At 31.8% G+C, this 16,198-nt stretch overlaps 1 protein-coding gene across 1 annotated transcript in view; it reads right to left on the bottom strand.

Annotated features, from left to right (window-relative positions):
- Positions 1 to 16,198, bottom strand: part of LOC145313219 (metabotropic glutamate receptor 8-like) — a 156,071-nt gene that overhangs the window by 20,493 nt on the left and 119,380 nt on the right. The window contains exons 17-19 of the mRNA XM_080152517.1: positions 6,788 to 6,889; positions 6,159 to 6,232; positions 3,734 to 3,960 (exon numbers count right to left, since the gene is read on the bottom strand). Coding sequence (XP_080008643.1) covers positions 3,734 to 3,960; positions 6,159 to 6,232; positions 6,788 to 6,889 — 403 coding nt within the window. The remainder of the gene's footprint in view (positions 1 to 3,733; positions 3,961 to 6,158; positions 6,233 to 6,787; positions 6,890 to 16,198) is intronic.

Consider the following 16,198-nt stretch of genomic DNA (forward strand, 5'->3'; position numbering starts at 1 on the left):
TATCTAAAAGTTCAATATACCTGTCATTATCTCGGATATATGCTGCGGATATAAAATGAGTTTTTGCTTCTCATTAAATAATCCAATTAAATCTAGTACACAATTCAAGTAGTTGAATATAAGTCATGAAAAAGTGTACTGTGCTGTTCACGACTAGGGACAAATATTTGCTGATATTATTTTATTGAATTAGTTTTTTTTTTTTTTGCGAAATCGTAATATTCTTTGGGTCAAAAGACTTTAATATTCGTTTCATACATCAAGGAAGCAGCTTATAGTGTCTCCCAAAAAATGGACAAATGTTACAATGCTCGGCCAAAATATTCCGATTGACGTCCTATTGGAAGACAATATGACGTCAATCGTCTTAGTTCGGGTAAACGTTGTAACATTTGTCCACTGTTTTCAGACACTCTAAGCTGCTTCATATCAAGCGTAAGTTTTGATGACAGAAAAAATTTAAAAGTAAAAGAATGTTTTTTTTTATTTATTAAGGTAACACCCAAAAATAGCAAAAGTAAATATATTAAGTAAGTTTGTTGAAAAATTATTATTTGTAAGTACATTTACTTTGAAATATAATGTTTTATTAGCAGACAAACATAATAATAACAAAACAAAACAGGTTTTAATCTTATATCTGTATTTCAATATTCGTGGAAAGCTGTCTATAATACGATGTGATAAATGAATATTCTATAATGATTATTATTATATTAAATATCTTTACGACCTTTACCTATTTACTTTGGTATAGGTTATAATTTGTGATGTGCTTCTAGGCAAATAAGTTTTGCACAAATGTAGGTAAACAACAATATTGTGGTCCAATTTCGCGAATCTTAATTCAAGATAAAGTGTCAAATCTTTTGATATGTAAAATCGGCTTTGAATGAGAATTGAATATATTTGAGAAAAAAGAGGATTTGCTGATTATATGTACTTTTTACAGATTCAACTATTATTGAGTAAATATTTGAGGGATGCAGATACTTGTATAGAAGTTTGACAACGAGTAATGTGCAAAAATGTAGACTTCTGGCTTATGTCATTCACATAATTGTTTCTTAGCACTCACTCACTATAGAAGTCATACCATCTTTTTCTTTAGATTTTTTGGGTCGGAATAAATAATTATATTTAGGACCTTAAAAAACTTCAATAACTATTATATTAATTTAATGTTTGATGGAAGTTATTTAGTTTACTAAAAGTATTTAGTTAGTCGACCATTATTGTGATTATTAAAGATCATCGTTTTTGTGTGTAAAAACAGGCCTCCAATTTTAACATGTAAGTTACATTTTTGTGACTGAAAAAATATGTATTTTTTAGAGTGCATACACCCATAGACACTGGCATACACGCAGTTACACCCATCATTTTTTCCGAGTAATTCCTACTTTCAACAATTAAAGCCTTCCTCCTTGATTCAGTGCCTTCTTAACACACAAAGTTATAAATTTAGGTGGGATACCAGTCATTTTTAACATCATTATGGATGTTCTGATATAGGGGGGAGGGGGGTGAAGACACCCTCCCCAAAAATATCTTAAAACCTTCCCAGGACCTATAAAAAGCTTCACTGTAAAGGAGAACAATATCGGTTCAGCAGTTAGCGAGATCCTTTGGGACAGACAAAAAACGCTTACTACTTTAAATATATAATAATAATAGGATACTATATGTTTGAATGTATAGAATAGGAGAGGAAAAGAAAAATATTTGTTTCCCCCAAATAAGTGGATGGAGTACTTTTGAATCGCCATAATTGATAATGCTTCAAGTACATTAAGTCTGTTACATAAGTCAGCATTAGTCAAATTTTGAAGCATAGTGAATTACAAAAAGCTATCCATGGCTAACATATTCTATTGATGGTATTTTTATAAATCTATGTTGATTTCATAATGACAAATGACTGAAAATAACCTAACCTGCTCTTTAAAGGACATAAGAAATACATATTTTTATCTTTAGTTATGAATTAAGTAAAAATAATTTTATTTTTGTTATTGCCCTTGTTTCAAAAATGACAAATTAACCACCTTTTTTGTAAGTCCGTTTAGTAAACATTGTTTTATCATCATGTAGTGAAATAATTATGACACTTTTTACTCGGCATTAATTTAAGAATGGGAAAAAATGCCTCGGTATGCAGAAAAATTTAGAAAACAATGAACACTTATAATTAGTGTAGGAAGCTTGCCAAAGTTTTTAAAACTGAATTTTTCACAACAAAAAACCATGCTTAAACTTGCGACCAAATGTATATGCGCCTAAGAAAACAAACATTTATCTTAGAGTCCTAAATGAGATCCACCTGTTTATATTACAAGACATTTCTATTTATATTCATTATGTTATTTTTTAGTTTTATTTCTAATGCTAATGTTGACGTAAATATCAGTTTAATTGCAAATCAAATTTGATAGCTATGCCAATTGTAGCAGCAGTTAGTACTTCGTCTAATGTATTATAATAGAGTGTTCTAAGTAAAAGTTTAGCGGATTTTTAAAGTTCTTCAATGTTGATTGTAAATTAACTTTATCTGTTAACTTTGAACTAAAGGAAAGGATTGTTGTTGTATAAAGACAGGCATTTTCATTTTCATGTCAGGCCTTAATCTTAATTCTAAAAGACAACATATTTTTTTTTCTTATTCTTAATTCTGCAGTTAATAAGGTTTTTAGAGTTAGGAGCAGGGATATAGCACATTACTTTAAAACAAACTATTTTGCTTTCATATACTCAATAAATCAACAAGGATGACAACATCCATAAAAGCGATGCTCTGAAACGGTAGGACAAACGAACATTAACACTTGTAGATTGTCAGGACTGAAAAATCTGAACATAAATATATAAATGTCGATCAAAATTGTAAGTGAATTTGTTGAAAAACTGCTTAAAAGCAGGATAATGCTTCGCTAATAACATTGTACTTTGTTGTCATTGGAATCAGTATTAAAAAATCAACATGTTTAAAATAGACATATGGACATTCTGGTAACGATTAAAGAGTTGCTACGCTTTCCAAATCGTACTTAACTACTACAGGAATCACCATGCAAAGTTTGAAATCGATAGGACAATTCTAACATGCCTAAATTAACGAAAAAGCTATCCGTTCCAGACGTGCGGACGTACGGACGGACCGACCATAATTATAGAAAAGCTTCGCTTTTAAAATCATATTTATTTTTCTAGTTAGATATTTTCTTTGGCATTCACAAACATTAAGATTTTATTATAATGAACATAATCGTCCTCATAATAGGTGCAAAATAAACGAATTGCAACTATTCTAAATTGGTGTTAGAAATATGCATCACCTCGTGTAGATAAGAATCTTAATCGATGAAACAAAGTTATTATTATCTATCTTTTTATCTATGTATGTATACATATTTTTATCTTTAATTTTAGTGACTGAAAATAAATGTAAAAGAAAATAGAAGTCATTCAATAAAATTTTGAAGCGGTTTCCCTGAAAGTAGCTATTCGAGCACAACCCCATCTCCTCTTATTTTTCGTTTATTGCACGGACGTTTTTCGTTTGTTTGTTTATTCCTCTAGGTTAGGTTAGGCACTAGGTAGCCTAGCAGTGTTAAGTCCCCTTAAGGAGGTTAAGTATGGAAAAAACGACAAATATATTTTAAAAAAAACAGGGGGTTGAGGGTTTTTTAGTGTCCGATAGAAACTTTGAAGGTAAAGCACCAAGGTAGTTTACCTGCAAGTGTGCCATCACAAAGCTTGATATTAACATAGACCAACATCCAGACAGACACAATGATACCAAGGATACTGAGCGCCAGAACTGCCAGGGCCCAGCCTCGGCCCAGGGATTGTTCCATGCTGGGTACAGGTAGCTGGGCCACCTGTACCTGTGATCTAGGCGGCTGATCAGCTTCTCCATCGTCAACATTGTTGCTGCTAGTTAGTCCATCCTGGATGGCCCTGAATAAATAGTACATTACATTTTTACGTTTTCAAAATTTGCTTAGAATTCAAATCTATAAAAAGCGAAGCAACTTTACATATAAGTCTGTCATTTTTAGTAGCTGGACAAAATGTCTCAAAAATCAGTTATGTAACGTCATAAAAATGAGGGAGATGAGAGGAGAAGTGGCAAAGGAAACCCTAAAAAAGAGATGAATTTAGATGTTTTTTTTATGACGTCACGCATGACACTTTCCGTATCTCCGGCAACTCTATATATAAGTCTGTCATTTTTAGTAGCTGGACAAAGTGTCTCAAAAATCAGCCATGTAACGCCATAAAAATGAGGGAGATGAGAGGAGAAGTGAGAAAGGAAACCCCTAAAAATAGATGGATTTATATGTATTTGTATGACGTCACGAATGACAACTCTACATATAAGTCTGTCAAAATACCTTCTTATACCCTTTCAATGATTGACGGCGATTACTTTAAATCAAATTTTTTAATGTTATTGTCTAAATAAGACAACAAAATGTCTAAAATATTCTCTGACAATTATCTAAAACCATCGAAGCCAATTGACAAGATTTCCTGTTCATATTTCCCCCTTTTCCTAATTCTACAACATAATGTATGTAATTTCCCATACACCCAATAAAGAACCCTCCGAGCCCCTCCCTCAAAAAAATCGTTTTCTTTTAAAAATACCAAGCACAATAGGTATAATGTGGAAAAATATTTCGACTAGATAATGATACTTTTAAACTACCCCTTCTATAGATTACAATTATTGATTGTAACGTTTGAACACTCAACTAAATGAAACCAACCAATCAAAATTCATATAAGTCACCAAAGTTGTTGAGCTTATGAACAAAAAAGGCGTTATTGTAAAACATTGGGAACTAGTGTAATAAACAGACCAATGTCTTTGTCTCCCACTCCCTGATTTAAAATATCTTGTTATTTTTGACAAATAAAATTGTCAAAGACAATTTAAGATTACTGAGAAGTTGTGATTTAGTTTGTAGGATGGAAAAGGATATTACTGAATTACCAAAAATGTCATCATTATCATTGCAAGTCCCGTTTTTTTACCCTTCAAAGTTCAATAATGTTCATGTCAATTTTTAGGTTAATAGTTACTTAATATTAAATCTAAAAACTAAAATTTAAAAGCTTATAATAAAAGCCCTAATATCTGTAAAATTTAACTATCTTATTGTTTTTGGTTCTTTCTTTTTAATTTAAAATCATTTGTTATTATTTAACGCATAAGATTTAAAATCTGAATTATAAGACCTATAATTCTATAATTAAGAACTAAATCTCAAAAGCTAAGATTTGTCTTTTTAAACACACCCCATACCCATCCAAATGTTAGTTAAGTTATAATAAGGGCTCGACAGCAGCAAACGCTTTTTGTTATGAAAATTGAGGAGGGATTTTTTCATGAAGTCATGTCCCCTTTCAAATAGTCTAAATCCTTCCCTAAAACATTGTAACACTTACGATATTTTAGCGAACATACATAAAGATTAGTGGCGCGGATGGCGAGCCCTGGATATAATGAGTAGATAATTGTGTTGTCTATAATTTGTTAATTTGTTGTTGCTTTGTCTTTGTTGTTGAGTATCAAAGGAAATAATCCATTAGGCAATTCTCGTAATCCTAAAACTACTGTTCTTTTTTTTGTGTGGGGGGTATATCACTGAGAAAAAATAACAAAAAAACAATAAATTCCTGACTTATCAAATGTGTTTTTTTAATGGAATGGAGAATGGAGGCTAAGTAACTTTCTTTACCGCCCCAAAGTTGTTTTTACGTTGAAGTAATATGGTTAGAATAAAAAGGTTCCTGTTATTTTTTTTATTTCGAATGTTTTAAAAGTCGACTGTAAACTAAACTGGCCCGCAGAGATTTATCAACCCGTTCTCTAATTCGCTCGCGAAATATATTTAGGTCAGTTTATTAAATCTTGATTTGGTGGTACAAAGAAGCAGTGTCCACAAATAATTCAAATTTACACAAGCTATAATTTTGTTTCATAATGGGTAGTATATATTAGTTTATTATCAATTAACCAAAATTTTCAAAGTATGATTTGAAAAATAATCACGCAACCTTTTATTCGTTGATTCAGTTAATTTTTTTGATGCAAATAGATTTTTATTATTTATATATGTAGTATGTGCAAAAGGCAAAATTTATACCTGGAATAAACATTTCTGCCAGCTAGATAGGTATTGAGAGGTGAACTGTAAGGTCCAGTCTCAGGAAAATCAATCTGAATACAAATAAGGTAATTTTCATTTCAGTAACTTCAACAGATGCAAAAACAGTATCGTAATTTTTCTAAAATCACATAAAAAAAAATAATTCATGGGTACATTGCTTTTTTGTTTATTTTTAAGTTTCATTATCTAAACAAGGACAATTATATTTAAAGTTTTCCTAGTTTAGGCGTCCATGTTCTACATTAAGACATAATGTTGATTAATAATATTTATGGTTATGTCAATAAAAAATACAGGACAAGCCCTGCGACATAATCAAACTACACAAATAACCCATAGAATACATCTGGGGACGATTGATAACAACGTAGGGCCAGAACTTTATTGTAGGTCCAAAGGCACTAATGTCCAGACTATAGTAGACCACTATTAATGTTACGCCTGTGACATATCAGCATCGGGTACAAATTTTAACGTCTTCAGTTATGCTGAGGATTCGAACTCTTGACCTACCTAACGTCAAGGGGATGTGCTACCTCTTACTCTACTGCCGCGAATTACCTTTAGAAATTGTTGTAGAGTAGCTGCGCTACTAATTTGTTTACCTGAGACGACCTTGGTTGTTCAGGTAGAAGAGGCTCTGGAGGCAAACTTGGCAGCACATTCTGCTTTATGTTTAGTCCATTCTCCTCAGAATACCATCCAATCTAAAAAAAACAAAATTTATTAGTTGTCAGTCAAAATTTAAAATAGTATATTTACAATTCAACAGGATTGGTCAGCTTTTCTGCAATTGCCAATGTCAATAGCAACTTTCATTTTCAATAGTTCCCTTAGAAATTTATTCTTATTAAAAGCGAAGCTTTTCTATGATTAGGGTCGGTCCGTACGTCCGTTCGTCCGAGATAGATAGCTTTTATTAATTAGTTTAGGCATGTTAGAATTGTCCTATCGATTTCAAACTTTGAACGATGATTCCTGTAGTAGTTAGGCACGATTTAGAAAGCGTAGCAAATCTATTATCATTACCAGAATGTCCGTATGTCCATTTTAAACATGTTAATTTTTTTACTTTTTTAAAAACAAATTTTTAGGTGATCTAATTATCCTTTTGATCTGATTTTTGGTATATTGATTCCTGGGACAACAAAGAACAACATTATAAGCGAAGCAACTCTATAATAAAGTTCTAAAAATGTAAGTATGTCCATAAACATTATCCTGTATCAAGCAGTTTTTCAACAAATTTACTTACAATTTTGCTTCGACTCTTATAATTTTATATTCTGATTATTCAGTTTAGACACTATACAAGTGTTAATGTCCGTTTGTCCTACCGTATCAGTGCTTCGCTTTTATGGATGTTGTCATCCTTGTTTACTTAAAAACATTCAATTATCAATCCCTGTTTTAACCTTTAATTTTTTTATAAGGCACAACTTTCATTGGCGAAAAACTCACGAAACATGAATTTACTGTTTAATTCATCTAAAATGATGTTGGAGAAATTTTCATTGAGAAAATGTGTAAAAGCAGGTTTACAGTTTGTTTATGCGGCTAAAGTTTGCATGAAATCAACATTGAACATGTGCAGTGCATGGAAAAAATGACATGTAGGTTGGTTACAAAATTAGACATTATAATTATTAAATAAAAGATATAGGTTATTTTTTTTGTCTTGGTTGAAAAATAATTTATATTGATTTTACTTTATAAATAAATGCAATTTATTTGACTTTTTGTAAGCTTATTAAAAGCTAAAAACCACCCAAAGCTTAAAATTGTGAAGCTTCCATATAATTGAAAGAACCCATTCAGATCATTAGTTAGTGAGATCTTAAGGGACAAACAAAAACCTTATTACTTACAATAACATAGCTATCACATGTATCTAAATGGTGAAGAATTGTAAGTTTTCTGTTTAGTTTAATTTTCCTTTCATTCTAAATGTGTGTGTGTGTGTGTGTGTGTGTGTGTGTGTGTGTGTGTGCGTGTGAGTATATGAGTAAGTGCAAAATTTCTCCAAACACTAGATTTAGCACCTTAAACTTTGGATAACTTCCACAAAAAAATTCTCATGTATGAAATTAAACTAGGGTTACTACAGAAATTTGTTAATATTCTCTCGAAAGCTTTTTATCCTATATTCATGTTTTAACCCTTAAAATTATAAAGACCAATCATTATTTGAAATTTAAAAGTACCAAACTTCGAATTTTTTTATGAGAAAAAATGTCGGATCATATGAAGAAAATGAAGTCATTCCTAAAAAGGACAGAAATTCCCTTCCTTGGGTATAGGAAGGCTATTTACTTTCCTTTTTCTTACAAATTCTCAGTAAGGAAGGTGATTTCTGTCCACTATCTTACAAATTCTCACTAAAGGAAGGTGACCTCTGTCCACCATCTTACAAATTCTTCCTAATTCTTAGAAATTCTTTCTTTTCCTCACTATTACAACTAAGAAGACCTACCTTATTCTAGGAAATTCTTCCTTATTCTAAGAAATCTACCTTATTCCCTCAAATTCTTCCTTATTCTAAGAAATACTTCCTAATTTTATGAAAATCTACCTTATTCTAAGACATTCTTCCTTATTCTAAGAAAATCTACCTTATTCTAAGACATTCTTCCTTATTCTAAGAAATTCTTCCTTATTCTAATAAGATCTACCTTATTCTAAGAAATACCAAAATGTCTTATTGAGAAAATATGTATATAATTAAATTCTGCATGTTTAAGTAAAATAACATTTTGTCATTGTTATTAATCCTTATATTAAAGTAAAAGGATATTTGTCTATCTATATGTACCGAAGGACCTCGCTAACCGCTGAACCGGTATTGTTGTCCTTTACATGGTAGCTTCTCATATGTCATGGGAAGGTTACATTTTTCACTGGCAGAAAAGTTGCTGGAAAATTATCAACTGACACACAAAATTTCAAATAGGAAAATTAAATTTTTAAAATGACAAATAATCATATGAACCCTAAATAAGAAAATAAAAAACAGTGTATATAAATGTATGTGATGTATGAAACTGTGTTATTGTTATGAGTGCAAGTGCGTAGGCGTTCCATATTAACATTATCATACACTGCTAAAGGTTTTTTAAAAATTAAATACTTTTAGGTTATAATGCTTTTTAGCATATTTTTAACAAGATTATAGGATATGAAGATATATTTTGATTTTAATTAATTTATGTTAAAACTTATGAAAAGTTCGTTGAAATGAAAACTAAAGAAATTAAGAGGAAATAAAATTTTTTTTGTAAAAGGGTTTTGACTTTGTGAGATTGTCAGGAAATAAGACGAAGATATATACGATGGCTAAGAGATAAAAAATCTACGAGCACCATCTTCCAAATATATTGTCAAATCATATCATATTCAGAAATTTCTTGTCAAATTTAAAATTGAAAACCTTTTCATAAATAAGCCAATAAATGTTTTTTATGGTTGCATTACTGCTCAAAATTGTGTCATTTTTGATTTATTACTGCTTTAGGACTTAATTTGACGCAGCTTATAGTCATACAATAGAAATGACCAATGGTAGACCAGTATTCATTTATATTGACCTATGGAAAAATGTAGACTGGCCTATCTTTTGTTTGTCTGTCGTCTTTTTTTATGGGCACTTGTTTAAATTCAATTTAGAGTTAATGGTTTTGATGTTTTTTAGAGTGAGGTATGCACATGTAAACTTTTGTATTTTCAGTGTTGGAGTGCACCAAACTGTAGTAATAATATTTTTATCTTCACATGGTTTTACCATTTATACCCTACTAGAAAATTTGCTACATAAGACCGATAAGTCGATATTGCGAAAACAGAAATACGATTTTCGGATATGAAAAAAATCCTTATCATATTTTTTTTTACTTTTTCAATGTCAAAAATCCAAACACATTAGCAATATTATTTGCCTTATCAATTAAAATTTGCATACAGTACATGCACCTGTATAGTGAATATGCCTAAAAGTCGTAGGGATAAACCCTTAGCTAAAGAATAGCTTCTTTACCAACAAGGAAGTTTGAACAAATAGTTGAACTCAAAATGCAACGACAAAATAAAGTTGATTATAATCATTGATATCTCTATGACATCAAAATTGTACCAAAATTATCTACTTCTTCTCTCTTTATTTTTGAAGCACAGCTACTCTTTATATATAATGTGTTTGTCCGTACGTCCATCATTGTATAGATATGCAGCAACATATAATCATTATGATCACGCGCGCCCGATACGTTTTCTTGTGATAAGCTTAATGAAATTCTCCTTTTAGACTTTAATCATTCTTCTTAAATGAACATTATACAGAAGATTTTACATTAATAGGCTTTTAATTTTTTGTTTTCACTAATTTGATATGAATATTTGTTGCTTGTTATTGCTACGCTACTTCTTTGTGTGATTGTCCTTGTTATTCAGTTTTGCTATCTTTCTATGTACATCTTCATGTCTACTTTGTCTACGTAAGTCTCGATTATCAGTGCAATTTGGGAACAATTTTTATTGATCTGCGGTTTAGATATCTTTACCCTCATAGGAAGTCAGATAGAGAGGGGTGGAAAGAGAGAGAGGGACATAGAGAGCGAGGAAAAAAAAGCTAGAAAGAGAGAAAAAGAAGCCAAAAGTTATAAAAAAAAGAATGAAATCTTATCTGAAGGTAAATTAACAAAAATAAAATAAAAATAAAATAAGGAGAGAGAAAAAAAAACATTCTTACAAAAACCCTTCTTTCCTTTTCTGATCGTTAAAAGATAAATATTGATATTTTGTTGGTCTTAATAATAAATATTTTTTAATTACCTGTCCTTACAAGTAATCTTTAGGCTAATAGGATATTTTAAATTTAAGAAGTATGTTAAAGGGAAAACAAAACTTTTACAGACCTTTTGCTACTTATATTGAATTGATTTGTTTGAACAGCCTTGGTCGACTGATTTGGAGGGAAACCTTTTTATTGTTTTCAATATCCTCACATAATTAAATTAGGCTCAAGTCATTCATACATACAACTTGGCATAGGTAAAAACAGCTCTTATTTTTCTTCTTCAAATTTTTTTCATGTTTAAAGAAATAAAAAAAAATTATATTGATGAGAAAGATATTAGATATATTTAGGAAGTTTCAAGTTAAAAGACATAGAGAAATCAATTAAAAGAAAAAATTATAAGAGAAAGAGATGAAGAGACGAAATAGAGAGAACAAAAGAAAAAGAAAGATAAATATTAAATAGAAAGGAAACTAATAGAGGGAAAAAGAAAAACAGATAAATGTTCTAAGGGGTTGGGAAAGAATAAGAATAAATTAATTTTAACTTGAACATTTCAACCACCCTTCTATGGTCTTCAAGGATACAGGTACGGGACAATGGACTATTATTTAATTCTGCCTTTAACAACTGCTACATACTATGGGAAAAGGGGTTGTTAATTATTTCATAACTTCTATCCTCCTACTTTATGATGCTTCTATACTTATAATAAAGTAACAGGATCTTTGTCTGTATATATATCTGTCCTTCTGTACTGATATGGTTCCCTTTTACAAGGTAGCTTTTCATAGGTCCTGGGAAGGTTTACCATTATTCCAAATGTTATCGCCCATAGAATAAAATTATCCTCTCTCCGCCAAAAATATTTGTTTACTTTTTCTTTAAAAAAAAAAAATTTGGTTATCAAAGTCAACTCCCCCCTCCTCAAGTGCTATATTAAAGAAAAGGTTATCGATTATTTTCCACCAGTTCCAGAGGAAGAAACTGAGATTCCACCCTCAGATGCACTTGACATTGACTGTCGAGCGCCAAATCTATTGGAAATCAAGGAGGCCATTAAAAGTTTGAAAAATAACAAGGCCGCTGGACCTGATAACATCCCAGCTGAGGTCATAAAAGCAGACCTAGATACATCTGCTGAGGCATTCCTACCTTTGATCACAAAGATATGGAATGATGAGTTATGCCCAGAGGACTGGAAGAATGGACATATCTCAATACTAGCCAAAAAAGGAGACTTGACCCAATGTGGAAACTACAGAGGGATAATGCTCCTTTCAGTACCTGGCCGTATCCTTAGTAAAATTCTTCTTAATAGAATAAAGAAGAAGGTTAATGAAAAGCTAAGACCTAATCAGGCTGGATTTAGACCAAACCGTTCCACTATTGATCAGATAACCTCTCTAAGAATCATCATAGAGCAATCCAAGGAATGGAACTCTGAGCTTTTTGTAAACTTCATTGACTACAAAAAAGCATTTGATTCTTTAGACAGAAGATCTCTCTGGAAAATCTGCCGACACTATGGCATTTCAGAAAAGATAATCAATATCATTAAAGCTATCTATCATAAAGGAGGTGGAAACATAATGTAAACTATCAACCTTTTTTGAGATTGTAACAGGCGTCAGACAAGGATGCCTTCTTTCTCCCTTCCTTTTCCTCCTTGCCATTGACTGGATCATGAAGAACTGTGAAAGTAATGATGGCATTCGCTGGGAGCTATTTGGCAATCCCAAATATTTAGGAGATCTGGACTTTGCTGATGATATCGCTTTGTTAACAAGCAATAGAAGTCAACTGCAAAGAAGGACTAACAGGATAGCTGAAACCTCCAAGAAAATTGGACTAGAAATAAATGTTCCTAAAACCAAAATACTCAGATTAAATGCAAATTCCCAAGAACCAATTACTATTGGAGACCAAATTCTTGAGGATGTAGATTGTTTTGAGTATCTTGGAAGTAAAATTGATGAAGCTGGAGGCACTTTAACAGATGTTAAAGATAGAATTAACAAATCTAGGACAGCCTTTGCCAGCCTGAACAAAATTTGGAATTCCAACAACATCTCCATAAAGACCAAGTTAAGACTGTTCAAGTCAAATGTTCTCTCTGTTTTGCTGTATGGGGCTGAAACTTGGTTCCTAAACACAGCAGTGGTCTCCAAGCTACAGACATATGTCAATAAATGTCTAAGGAGAATCCACAAGATCTTTTGGCCAAATAAGATCACAAATGCTGAGCTTCTAGAGCGCAGTGATATGTCAGACATTAAACTGACAATAAAACAGAGAAAATGGAGATGGCTGGGGCACACTCTAAGGAAAGGGCATGATGATATAACCAATCAAGCCTTGACTTGGAACCCCCACGTAGGAAAGAGGAAACCAGGTAGACCAAAAACAACCTGGAGGAGGGAACTCTTAAGTGAACTGAAAGAAAAGAAAATTCCATCTTTCAGCAATGCCTCAAAACGTGCCCAGAAAAAGGAAGATTGGAGAACCATTGTGCATGGCCTACGTTCTGCCGAGAACTAAAAGGCAATGATGATATTTTCCACCACTATCCTCCTATTCCCTGATGATTCTATAATACATAAACACTAAAATAGGGAAATGAATACGCGTTTAAATTTCCTGTTTAAATCAGAATTGAATATCTGTATGAATATCAACTATTTTTACCAAGGCTCAGCAGCCAGGTTTTTTATAAGCCGCGAAAGTAAGTCAACAAAGAAATCTTCTTTTGGACTACAAGCAGTTTTAGCTGCTTGTTTACCAAAGTCTTCTATAACCCAAAGCCGTTTTTTATCAACAATCCTCTGTCATAAACGCTTTTATAAATCCGTAGACACAGCTTATTTAATATCTGCAACCCGCTTTAAAGCATAGATGGTTGCCGAGCCCTGAATTTACACCCCAAAACATTTACAAATATATTAATATTTTTAGGAAACCACCCTTTTAATATATAACTTTTTAAAAGCGGAGTTTTTTAGATTCATGTTGTGTCAGTTCGTCACCATTGCATTGTAAGTTTCTGTAAATATAACTTTCTTATTTATTGCCAAATATTCATAATTCAAAACAAGAAACTGCTTAGCTTTTAAATAATCACGCCTTTCTAGTACATACTATTAAATCTAAGTTGTTGAAATTTGAATAGAAAAAAAAGTATAATTACTAGTTTCTAAGGGCAACATACTTAAAGTTTCCTGTCGTTTAAATAGTTTAAATCCCTTTCTATTTAGTAAAACCTTGTCAATGTATATCTTTTAATTCTCATATCAGGGAATAGGGATATTGTATATTAAGAAATAGTTTTCGCCATCTTTTTACCAATTAATTAAGATGACGATAAATGTGACAAATTGATTATATTTACACTACAGTATTCGATTATACATTTTCAAGCTGATAAAAATCAAAAACAAAAAGAAAGCAAGATAAAAATATTACCTTTATATAATTTTCTCGTATTTATTCGAATCCGGTGGATAGGAACCGGTTCTCATCCATACGAAAAAACTATGTCTAGCATCGTATTATATCCAGTTTTCTACGAATATAGAAATGTACAATCATAAGATTAAAACTAGTTTTTTTAGCCGGTGCCTTCGGCACCACGGGGCTAAAAAAACTAGTTTTAATCTTATAATTGTACATTCTATATCCGCGGAAAGCCGTTTATAATACGATACGAGAAATAACTATTCTCGTATTCATTCGAATCCGGTGGATAAGAACCGGTTCTTATCCACATAGACGTCCAAGGGGGGGGGTAATGGGGCGATTACCCCCCCCCCCCCATTAAAAATTTACCTCTACCCTGGGGGTGCCGTAGGCACCCCCAACCATTTAGGAGGGGGTATTTACTATTTACCCCCCCCAAAATAAAAAATCCCTAATAAATTTTTTTTGCGTTTTTTTAATACTAAATATTTAATAAAATTTAAATTACCCCCCCCAAAAAATTTTACCCCGGGGGTAAATTTTGGGGGGGTAAACTAAATTTACCCCCCCCCCCCCCAACCGACTTCAAATTTTTCCCCCGGGGTAAAAATTTTGGGGGGGGATTTTACCCCCCCCCCCCCCAAATACGAATTACCCCCCCCTAACAATTTTTTACCCCCCCCCAAAAAAGATAGCTGGGACGTCTATGCTTATCCATACAAAAAAAACTATGTGTAGTAACGTATTATATCCAGCTTTCTACGAATATAAAAATGTACAATCATATGATTAAAACCAGTTTTTTAGACTGTGCCTTCGGCACCTTTTGGTTAAAAAACTGGTTTTAATCTTATAATTGTACATTTTATATCAGCGGAAAGCTGTTTATAATACAATGCGAGAAATAACTATTAATGTTTTTTAAAGTTAATTTTCCTATTACTTTATCCCCATTATCTTTTCTTACTGATAAATACAAAACTTCCCTTTCCTTATTATTTTCTTCAAGATGATATTTTAGATACATTCAGCCAAGTTTCCCCCTTTACCCTGCCACCAGCGGATGTTGATTTCTCATGCATTAATGATTCAAGATAAATGGGATATACCCTATTTCCTCCCCTGTGCCCCTTTTTCTCCGAATTGTTGCCCCCCCACTTTCATTTTTCTCCTAATGCAGCTTCCTAGTCACATTTAGAGCTGGTTTCTTTAGACATATTTAGAAAATTATCACAATAGAATATAAGATTTCTTTAACTGAAAAGCTACTGTATTACTGTGGCCTAAAAAGTTATTAGAAACAGCTTAGTGTAAAAATATTTCACACATTATGTGATTGGGTGCAGGGTTAAGTTAAGAGATATAAGTTTTCCGGAATTTTAATGTAGGGAGTAGATTTGAAATCTGCATCAAATTTTAAGGATTTTTTATAAAATTCGTTTTTTGTATAATTCTTTATCTAAAAGCGGAAATACAAATTAAGTTAATTAATTTTGGCATCTGTGATTGGTGGCTTTAAAAAATCTGCGCTCTGATTGGATGTCGTACATCATTCAACCAATTAGAACGCAGGTAGTTTAAAATCCACCTATCCTATTGGTCAAAATTAATTAACTTAAAATGTATTTTCGCTTTTAGATAAAGAATTTTACAAAAAACGAATTTTATAAAAAATCCTTAAAATTTGATGCAGATTTCAAATCTACTCCCTACATTAAAATTCCGGAAAACTTATATCTCTTATTAAGCATTCATTTTCAAAGCAAAAACA

The sequence above is a fragment of the Acartia tonsa genome, chromosome 3, assembly GCF_053477335.1.
Source record: "Acartia tonsa isolate MP-2025a chromosome 3, ASM5347733v1, whole genome shotgun sequence".
In the NCBI taxonomy this organism is placed as follows: Eukaryota; Metazoa; Arthropoda; class Copepoda; order Calanoida; family Acartiidae; genus Acartia; species Acartia tonsa.